Source organism: Mustela erminea, chromosome 12 (genome assembly GCF_009829155.1).
Source record: "Mustela erminea isolate mMusErm1 chromosome 12, mMusErm1.Pri, whole genome shotgun sequence".
Classification (NCBI taxonomy): Eukaryota; Metazoa; Chordata; class Mammalia; order Carnivora; family Mustelidae; genus Mustela; species Mustela erminea.
The window spans coordinates 3,155,727-3,165,441 of NC_045625.1; the positions used below are offsets into that span (position 1 = coordinate 3,155,727).

Below are 9,715 nucleotides of genomic sequence, written 5' to 3' on the forward strand. Positions count from 1 at the left end.
AGCAGCCGAGGGCCCGAGGGCCACCACAGCATCCTCCTGTCCTGTTGCATGACCCCGCATGGGTCCAAGAAGTCTTGGGGTGGGGGGTGTCTCAGATGTTCTGGGGGCACCTCTCAAACCCAACTTCCTGGGGCCCACTGCTCTGACGGCGGGATGGTCGTGACCATCCGCCCAGCTCCCCAAGGCCTCAGCTCCCCCACGGGGGAGCAGTTTGCTCAGCAAGTAAACACTGTCAACAGTGACAAGGCGCCGCTTACCCAGCTTAACGGAACCAACTGCAGCCCTGAGAGCTCGCGACAGACAGCCGGCCCACTGAGGGGTGAGCTGGGACAGCTGGGGACAAATCCTCACCCACTCATTAGCATGTGGCCAGGATGGGTCCCAGCCCCAGACCGGCACCGACGCCAGAATGTGGCCACTTCTCTGGCGAGCATCTCAGTGCCCCCCCCCTCCACGCCCACCCATCTCTGAGCAGCCTGTGCACAGGGGAGGGCCCGGGGAGCGAGCAAGGGTCCCCACCTCAGCAGGGCGAGCTCTCGGGCTGAAGGGTCCAAAGCCACGGCTGGGCCAGGACCGTGTGGGGCGTCCCAGACCGTGACCCAGCTGGGGGCTGGCCGCTGTGTTCGGGGGTGCTTGGGTTTGGAAACTGCATGTGTGGGGGTCCGAGGCCAGGCTCCCCAGTGCACACCTCCCCACCAAGGCCCACTGTGAGAGCAGGACCCCAGGCCCTTCTTCCTGGAAGCTGTGCACCCCGGAAAGCTGCCTTCATTTGCTGGGGGGCGGGGCAGGGAGGCGCAGGTGTGACCTCCTGAGAAAGCCCCCGGCCCCCCGCCCAGGAGAGCTCAAGACCCACAGGACAACAAATGGCAGTGGGGGCAGGAGGAGGTCGGCTGCCCAGCGGGAGACCGAGGGGTCCACCACCCACTCAAAGAAGCATCAGGGGGGAAGCCAGGGAGCAGGGGCTTAAGCAAAGTAATTCGCCTGAAAGCGCTAATGACTTGACACACTGATCCCCGCTGATCCCCGCCCCCAGCCGGGAGAAAGCTGTGCAGCGATGCGCAGGGTGGGACGTTGCCACCACTTGGCGAAACACTGCGGGGGGAGAGTTTCTGCCCCAGAATTCCATGGGTCTCAGAGAAGCCGAGAGAGCCGCACTCCCACCGACAGGAGTGAGCCCGGGTGCCAGCATGCCCGAGTCTGCCTGACTGGGAGGGACCCTGACCGGGAGGGACCGTGGTGCTGCCCCGGGGGAGACACGGAGCCTGCCTTAGCCCGGAAGGCAGCGTGCAGGGACCCCGTCTGCATCTAAGAGCGAGGGGCCGGGCCCCAGCCCTCTCTGTCTTCCACAGGGCCACACCCAGGAACTCGGAGCCCATCCTGCGAGTCCAGAAAGGCCAGCAGGCGACGACAAAACCCCCGCTCCCGGGGCCTGCTGTCTGTCCTGCGGCACCGCATCTCCTCTCCCATACGGCAGGGCCTGCGTCTGCCTGGCCTGCCCCAGCACCTACTAAGCGCTCAGTAAGACCCTCCTCCCGCCGCAGCCCTGAGAGCTCCTTGGGGCAGGCTGGTGCTTGGCGGCCAGTGAGAGCAGGGTCCAGAGTGGACATGGAGCCTGAGCAGGCCAGGGCCACAGGCAAGTCAGGCCTTCCCGGGTGACTCCCCTGGGGACATGCCAAGCCGCACGCCTAGGGTCACTGGGACTGCAGGCCGGCCACCCAGGCCCAGAGACTGAGTGCCAGTTCCTCCAGGAAGCCTTCCAACCCCCACCTCCTCTGTACTTCAGCCTGAGACCACAGGACCTGGGTGCTGACGCCCAGCACCAGCCCATCCTGGACGTCTCAGGGACATGGGGTCCAGGGCAGGTGGGTCCCACAGAGGGACACTGCCCAGAAGCAGCCACGTCGTGGGGCTGTGTGAAACATCCTGGACAGGCAAATCGGGGGCAGAAAGCAGATTAGGGCTGGCCAGGGCTGGGGGCTGGTCTAGAGCAGGAGCTCGCAGGGCTGTGGAGCTGAGGCCCAGGGCCTGGTGCTGCAGGGTGGTGGCCCGAGGAGGGTTTCTACTGAGCGCTTAGTAGATGCTGGAGGCGGACGAGGCAGACGCAGGCCCTGCCATGTGGGAGAGGAGATGCAGTGCTGCAGGGCTGGCCTGCGGATGGACAGACGGCAGGCCTCAAGCCGGACGGCGCTGGTGCTGGCACAGCCTTAGGAATGCGGCAGGTGCCCGACAGTGCACTCCAAGTGGCTAAAACAGCAAAACTCATGATGCCTGTGACTGATCCCCCAAATAGCCATCTATGCAGCCCCCAACCCATCTGTCAGCCCCTCTGTCCTGGGGTGGGGGGGTGGGGCCCAGTCTGAGAAGACACCCCAGGGTCCGGGCCGCTCCCGGAAAGGGCCTTCCTCGGCCTGTCCACCCTTCGCCAGAACACCTGTGCTTCAGCACGCCCTCCCCAGTGGGCACTGCCCAGCCCGGGACGGAGGGTTGGGGGGGCGGGCATCTGCTGGGAACACCGGAGCCTAGAGTGGGGCCCAGACTCACAGAACCTGTCCTCCCCACCAGCCCCGCCTCACTGCCAGGCACCCCTGCCCCGGCCCGGGCATTTAAGGGCCCGTCCCAGGGTCCTGCTGGGATGCCACGGAGGGGAACGCCATCACGCACAGAGGGGGAAACTGAGTCCTAGGGAGGTGATGTGTGTCTGAAGGGGCCCCGCCACCTTCTAGGCTGTGCATGGCAGGACATGGGTGGGGGCCCACACAGCCCACCAGAGCCAGCTAAGCCCCAGCCGTCCCGGGGAGCCTCTGGACCCACAGACACGCCGGCCCCACAGTCTGATGCATCAAAGCCGGCTGCCTGTCACGGCCTCTGGCAGTTGCGGCTATGGCGGCACACGGAGCCGACATAGGCAGAGCCCCAGCCCTGGCCCGGCCCCTTCCCCTCGAGGCCTCAGTTGTTCCCACCTGTAAACTGGCTTAAAAAAAAAAAAGACAAGCAGTGCTGGCCAGCACCAGTGGGCGGTGGCCAACACCTAGAGGGGGTGTGAGCCAGCGGAGAAACGGGTCTGCCAGGGCCTTCGGGGGCCGGTCAAGGCGACCATCTGTGCCCGGACATCTTCCTGCTACGTTGTTGAGGAAAGCAATCTAGACGCTCGACCAGGTCTGCAAGCCACATCCTCCCACTCTTTCTAGACAAGATGCGAAACAGGAAAGGTGCCCTCCCCACTCCAGGACGGTGCACCCCTCGACCCGGCGTGGCCCCGGCTGCCCGTGGAAGGCACGGTGAGCACAGCGGGGGCCGTCACTGGCCCCTGTGGGGTCCCGTGGGCCCCTCCCCTGCCGCCAGCTGCTGGGGGTCCCAGCCCCGAGCTGAAGCCCCCGCCATCCTGCTGAAGAGCTTCTCCTCCATCAACAGCTGACCTGAACCAACCCTCTTCCTGCAAAGGGCACAGTTTCCTTTCTCTTTTAAAAAATATATATATATTTCTTGCTACAGGAAAAACGTTAGCCACGGTGCAGGGGCAGGGCCTGGCCCCAGGAGGCACCTTCCTTCAAAAGAAGGCGGGTTCCTTGAGTTCTCCACACAGAGCGGGTAAGCAGAGGGGGCCGGTCTGGTTCACCCTGGGTGTCTCGCCCGTGTGTGTCTAAGCCGGTCCTGGGTCCCCGACGCCGCGGAAACAGAGGAAGCCCCACGGTGGCCTGGAGAGTCAGGCTGTCCCTCCCCCAGGCTTGCCCAAGACTCTCAGGTGACTCAGTGGAAACCGCCAGACCAGGTGACGGGAGCTGACGGAACAGTCTCTCTGAAGCTAGGCCCCGTCACTTCCCCCGCCCAAGCCTCCCAACCTCCTCTGGTAAAGGGAAGTTGTCCCTTGGGCCCTGCTTCCTCGGAGAGCAGCCAGGGAGAGCTGGGGACAGCGCGGGTGCGACAGGGCGGCGGGTAGGGACACAGGCTTGGAGAGAGAGAGGGGCAGGGCCAGGCGCCACTTTGTGCTCTGCCATCCTGGCAGGGAACCCCCCTCCCCCCGCCCCGTGCCCGACCCACATGTGTCACAGGCCGGAGCCATGTCAGCCCCGGGTCAGGCTGCCCCGCCCACCACGCTCACCTCCGCCCGACACGTCACACCCACGTGGTGTTGCCGGGAAAGTCACCCCATCACCCCCACCAGGGCCCAGGCTGGGGCAGACCAGCGCCCGCCAGCCAGCACATCGGGCAGCACCCGACAGGTGCTCAGAAGCATCTTGGGGGAGAGCACAGGGAACTGGGGGTGTGAGCCAGCGGCAGTAATAAAACCGCCAGCTCCGGGGAACCCCTCCCGGGGCAGCGCCTTCTGCCGCCTCTGAAGGGACTGGTGGGCCGACCAGACACTCGAGAACGAGGATCCTGAAACCCGCCCGGTCAGCTCGAAGGGAGAAGCAGGGGGACCGGACACTCGACCGGCGGCTATTACGCAATCTTTACACCACAGAGAGATCAGTCGTGGGTCAGAGCTCAGGTGACCTGGCGACGGGGTCATAGAGCTGGTGGGTGGCGGAGCCAGCCTCAAACACGGGCTGGTCCTGGAGCTAAGCCCCCAGCCGTCAGCCCGCTGGCCTTCCCTCCCAGGTGCTCCAGGCACGATGGCTCAGCCTGTTTCTGTGATCACCTGGGCGGCGACCTGGGGAGCAGACTTTCTCACGGGTCGGGGGAGCAGCTTAGCAATCCTGGGACATCAGCTCCCCCCCAGGCTGGGGCAGCCCCCCACCGTAAGGCTTTCAGACGGAGGATGCACGCTCACCCCAGTGGACAACAATCCCGTTGGGCCTTCCTCCAAACAAAAGAAAAGAGGAGAAGGCCTCGTGAGTGTCCCCAACCCCCAGCACTGACTGCCTTGGGCCTGGGGCTTGGCCCACAGGGACAGGCCTTGTGACCCTGGCAGCCACTGGCCCACCAGTCTCGGTGCCAGTCTTGGGAAGGCTTTCACACCAACAAAAACCTCCTCCCCAACCCTGAGCCCTAGAGCCAGCCACCTGACTAGTGGGGCTCTGGGGAAGCTTTCTTCTCTTTCGGGTGGAAACATATGACTCACCAGGTACTAACGTGTCCGGCACTGGGACACTACCATCTCCATAGGGAAGCCAGCAAACCGACCCAGAGAGGTCAAGGACTTTCTGAGAGAGTCCAGGATAAATGCTACAGAGTCGAAATTCCTACCTAGGCTGGCACCAGGGGCCTCCGCCTCACACCTTGGGGGAAAGAAAGTGCCTTTCCCGCTCAGCTTCCCACCCAGCAGACTTTCCAGGGCCTCAAGGAGAACAGAAGGTCGCAGCAGAAGGCACTGGCCCCAGGCGCAGAAGGAGCCAGGGCCCACCACAGGAGTGGCCATGACGTCCCTGAGCGGCATCCCGAGTCCAGACCTGGGCCTCTGCACAGCTGGGCCTGGCTGGCACCCCATCCCTACTCCCCAGTCTCCAACGCAGTGCGACCCAGAGGTAGGGCCTCTGAGGACAGGGCTTCCGTTCCGTCTTCCAAGTGGATCTGTGGGGTGTGCACAATGGGGTTTCTGTGGGCCGAGCTCGGCTGAGCGCCAGGCCAGACCGAGGCAGGCTTCCCGCCAAGGAGGAGGGGGCCTCAGGCCCCAGTGGGGAGACAAGCCTGCCACCCCAGCCCCCAGTGGCTGGGCTCAGGCTGGCAGGGTGCTAGGACAGAGGGAGGGGAGGGCACGCTGCACTATCGCTCTGTGCCCTGGAAGGGTCTCACCCCAATGGAAAGGAGGGGGCCACATCCCAAGGCAGCCCCCTTGTGGCCCCGGCTCCAGCCCAGGGAGACCTCAGTGGCTCCTGGGCCAGGATGTCCCTGCTCCTTGGTGGCACTGATGAAAGATGGCTCCCACTTTTCCCAGCACAGCGCCCCTCCTGCCTTCCCAGAGCCTCTGCAGACACGCAGGGACCCCCCCCCCCACGCCCCATGGGTGAGCGCTGCCAGAGCAGGGCCGGCGGGAAGGGAGTCGGGAGTCATGCATTCTGGGAAGCCACGCATAATTAATCACACGGCATTAATCCGCCTCCCGACAATAGCCCCCGCGCTTCCCCTGAATCCCAGCTGTCGGTCTCTGAATGAAAGGAAACAAGATTTAGGGCATCAAGCGTTGGTGAGGCTTCTGCAGGAGAAGAAAAAGGACCCAAAAAACCAAAAAAAAAAAAAAAAAAAAAAAGTAGTGTGCATTCATTAGCGTCTGACAAAGACACAGTCCTCTTTGTCTATTAAACCGCTCACAGACCTGCTTAATTGGCTTCAGTTCGGGGAGGGTGGAGGCAGGGAAGGAGGGGCTGCTTGCCCACCGGCCAAGGGTTGTCAAGGGAAGGGGCCCTTAGCAGTGGGAATGCAGCTCGCCTGAGGAGGACGGAGGACCCGGACCGGCTGGGGAGCCCCTGCTTCCTCGGTGCCCCTGCCCCCCCCACCCCAGGGGAGGAGAGGCCCTTCCTCCAGCCACCAACCGCCTCCTTGGACTCCCACCTCACCACGTCAAGCCGCAGGCCACCAGCACAACAGAAACACTCCTCTGCGGCCGGTGTGCACGGGCAGGCCGGGTGCGAGACTGAACCAGGAGCCCCCTTCCCAAACGGGGCGAGCCGCGGGAACGCACCCCACAACACACATTCCTGCCCCAGCTTCAGGGACCAAGGCCCGACAGCCGATGGGTGGGGTGATGGGCCGGAGGGTGGGGGGTAAGGGGAATGGCAGGGGGAGGTTGGAGCTATAGATGCCAAGACAGAACCGAGCCCTGGCAGGCACGCGCACCCCCCCCAACCTGAGGGATGAGCTCCCCAATCTCCCCTGAGGTCAGATGGGGGAGCTGGGAAGGCCCAGAGGGGCGGGTCTGGCTTTGAACCAGCCCATTTCTGTCTCGGAGGCACTGCCCAGAGGAGGCACCCCCCAGGGACCGGGCCTCTCTGAAGGCCCACAGCCTCTCCAGCGGGTCACTTGTTTCTCAGGGACTTTAGGGAGAAATGGGGTACCAGGAATTCCCACCGAGCACACCCCAGGAGTCCAAGGTGGCCCATAAAGGCGTGCTCGAACCTCCAGCAGCCGGACCAGCTCCACACACACAGTGTAATTGCTGGTGATTAAGTAATTGCCAGACTTTGTCCAATAAAAGTAGCACGTGACCGCGCCCAGCCTTCTGGGCCATCTCCACAAGACAATGGGCTAGTGTTCTGTCCCCGCTGGCCCTTGATGCACAAGGCAGGGGCTCTGCTCCCGACAAAAGCAACAGGTCCCCACAGGGGCGCAGGGGTGCGTACTCACACACAGGCCTCGGTGCCGTTGGGGAACACTTCACACTTCCCGCCATTCAGGCAGTTCTCACTGGGCTGGGAACATCGCAGACCTGGGGAGGGGCAAGACGACAGGTCAGCCTGGGCGGCGGGAGGGCCCTGAACCCAGGGAAGGGGCCCCCCCAAGCGGCATAGCCACCCCTCTACCTACAAGGTTCTGCGTCATCATGGGCTTGCTGGGGGCAGGGGACCTCAGAAACTCCCAAATGTGAACCCCGAGGGGCTTCAAAACTCTGCCCAGAGTTCCGTGGTCAGAAACGAGGAGGAAGGGCAACAGGCTAGCTGGGTGGCAGGTGGGCAGGTCACGCTCAAAGTGGACAGGGTGGCCTGAAATGCCATCTGGACAACAGTGAAGAAATCTGACATGACCCTGGGCCACTCTCCCAAGCACCCCCAACCCCTCTTCAATGGGGCTTCAGCGGGGAGCCCAGGGGGGCTGGGCCCCTATCCAGCCACCAGGACTGTCTTGCTGTTCAAACATGTTCTGTGAGGGGGCGGTGCTGAGGGGTGGGGTGGCCACACTGCCCCCAGCCCCAGCTCGTGGGAAAAGACGACAGCTGCGAGGCTTGACGCCCCGCCCGCCTAGGAATCAGAGCGGCCCATTGTCACCAGGGCCGCCTCCTGGGGCACCGGGCTACACCGGGGCTACACCTCGGGGACCTGGCCCCGCCTCTAGGATACCCAATACCTGCCCCTGGGGGGGCGGGCATCTTCAGCTTCACCCAGGGGAGGGGAATGAACACACGCGTTTGGAAGGAATTCGACCCCCTTCCCCAGAAGGGATTAAGCCAGTCGCTGCCTCCCCATCTTGCCAGCGCTGTGTAAAATAAGCCCCTCGGGGGTGGGGACGGGTGTGACTTGGGACCCCACCTCCTGGAGGGGGGTGCTAAGTCTCCCCTCCAACTTTTAGGGGCCAGAGAGGAGTTAATCTCCACTGGATCCCTCGACGTGAAGTGGAGAGGGACAGGCGCGCCTCCTCCACGTCCCCCTTCACCCTCGCAGGATTTCCAAACTCCAACTCCGCAAAGTGAAAGTCCCGCCAGTCCCGGCTGGGGGTTCCGCATCCCTGCGCCACCCCCGGCCCCCGCCCCGGCCAGACCGCCGGGGGGCCTGGCTGGAGGCAGCGATCGCCCGTGGGAAGGAGACCCCCGGGTCCGCGGCCCTCGCCCGGCCCTTCGCCAACTGTCCTGAATGGGGAGGAGGCCGGTTCGCTTTAGCGCCCCGCTGCCCACCACGCCCGGCAGCCTGGCCGCGCCGCACAGGGCAGCGCGACCGCCCGGACCCCACGCTCCGCGCCCCAACATCCGCCCGCGGCGCGGGCCAGCGGCAAGGGAAAAGATAGTGGCCCCCAAAGCAACAGGAAACCAAAACCGACTCGATTCAAATCGAAAAGCAGTAGGCAGCTCGCCCGCCTGCCCCGGCGGCAAGCCCCACGCGTGGCTGACGGAGGGCGAGCCCAGGGCTGGGCCTCCCGGGGCCCCGTGGGCCCCCAGCGCCCCACGCCCGGCTTCAAACCCGGCTCCAGGCGCGGGCGGCGCGGGTCCACCCGGGTCGGGCAGGCGGCGCCGGGGGGGGGGGGCTCGGTCCTTTTCCCCGAGTCCCGGGTCGCCGGGTCCCCCCTCCCCGCGCTGGCCGTCCGCTCCCAGCCGCCCGGGGCGCGCGCGCAGGTCGCAGCCAAAGTTTCCGGAGGGCGCGGAAAGTTGCGGGCTCGCGGGCGGGCGCCTACCTCGTGCGGCGAGCGCGGGCAGCAGCGCCAGGCAGAGCAGGGGCGCCGGGAGCGGCGGCATGCCTGCCCGCCCGCTGCCCGCTGCGCCGGGTGGCGGCCTCCTGCGCCGGGACGGCGGGGCTCGGGCGCACGGGCGCGCGCCGGACGGTCCCACGAGCGGGCGGCGGCGGCCCGCGGCTGCTCTCCGCTGCTCCGCGGGCGGGCGGCGCTGGGACCCTCGCGGCCTCCGGGCCCGGCTCGTGCCCCCGCTCGTTCCCCCTCTCGTTCCTCCGCTGCGCTCGCGCCCGCGCCCGCGCCCCGCGCCCCTGCGCTCCCTCCCGCGGCCGAGGCACTAGTGAGGCGCGGGCCGCCGTGCGCCCCCCCCCCGCCCCGGCCCCGCCCCCCGGGCCCGCCCCGCCGATCCCTCCGCACCCCTCGCCCTCCCTGGCCTCGCCCCTGCGCGCGCGCCGACCGCCTGCCTCTGCTCGGGCTGGGCGCGCGTCCCGAACCCCCTGTGCCCGGGTGCTGGAGGCCGTGGCGGGGCGAAGGGGCGCCGGGGCCCAGCCCTAGGGACTACTTCTTGTTCGAAAGTTTTCAGCGGCAAAAAGTTTGGTTCCGGACTGCGGAAGGATCCGGCTTCGACGGTCGCCGCGCTCGGCGACAATTGGCAAAGATTTGCATCTCAATAGCGGAGGAGGCG

General features: G+C 65.9%; 1 protein-coding gene across 1 annotated transcript in view; it reads right to left on the reverse strand.

The window, feature by feature from the left end:
• NOTCH1 (notch receptor 1) overlaps window positions 1–9,354 on the reverse strand; it is a 43,007-nt gene extending 33,653 nt beyond the window's left edge. The window contains exons 1-2 of the mRNA XM_032308242.1: window positions 9,037–9,354; window positions 7,282–7,363 (exon numbers count right to left, since the gene is read on the reverse strand). Coding sequence (XP_032164133.1) covers window positions 7,282–7,363; window positions 9,037–9,097 — 143 coding nt within the window. The 5' untranslated portion in view covers window positions 9,098–9,354. The remainder of the gene's footprint in view (window positions 1–7,281; window positions 7,364–9,036) is intronic.
• Window positions 9,355–9,715: the final 361 nt, after the last annotated feature.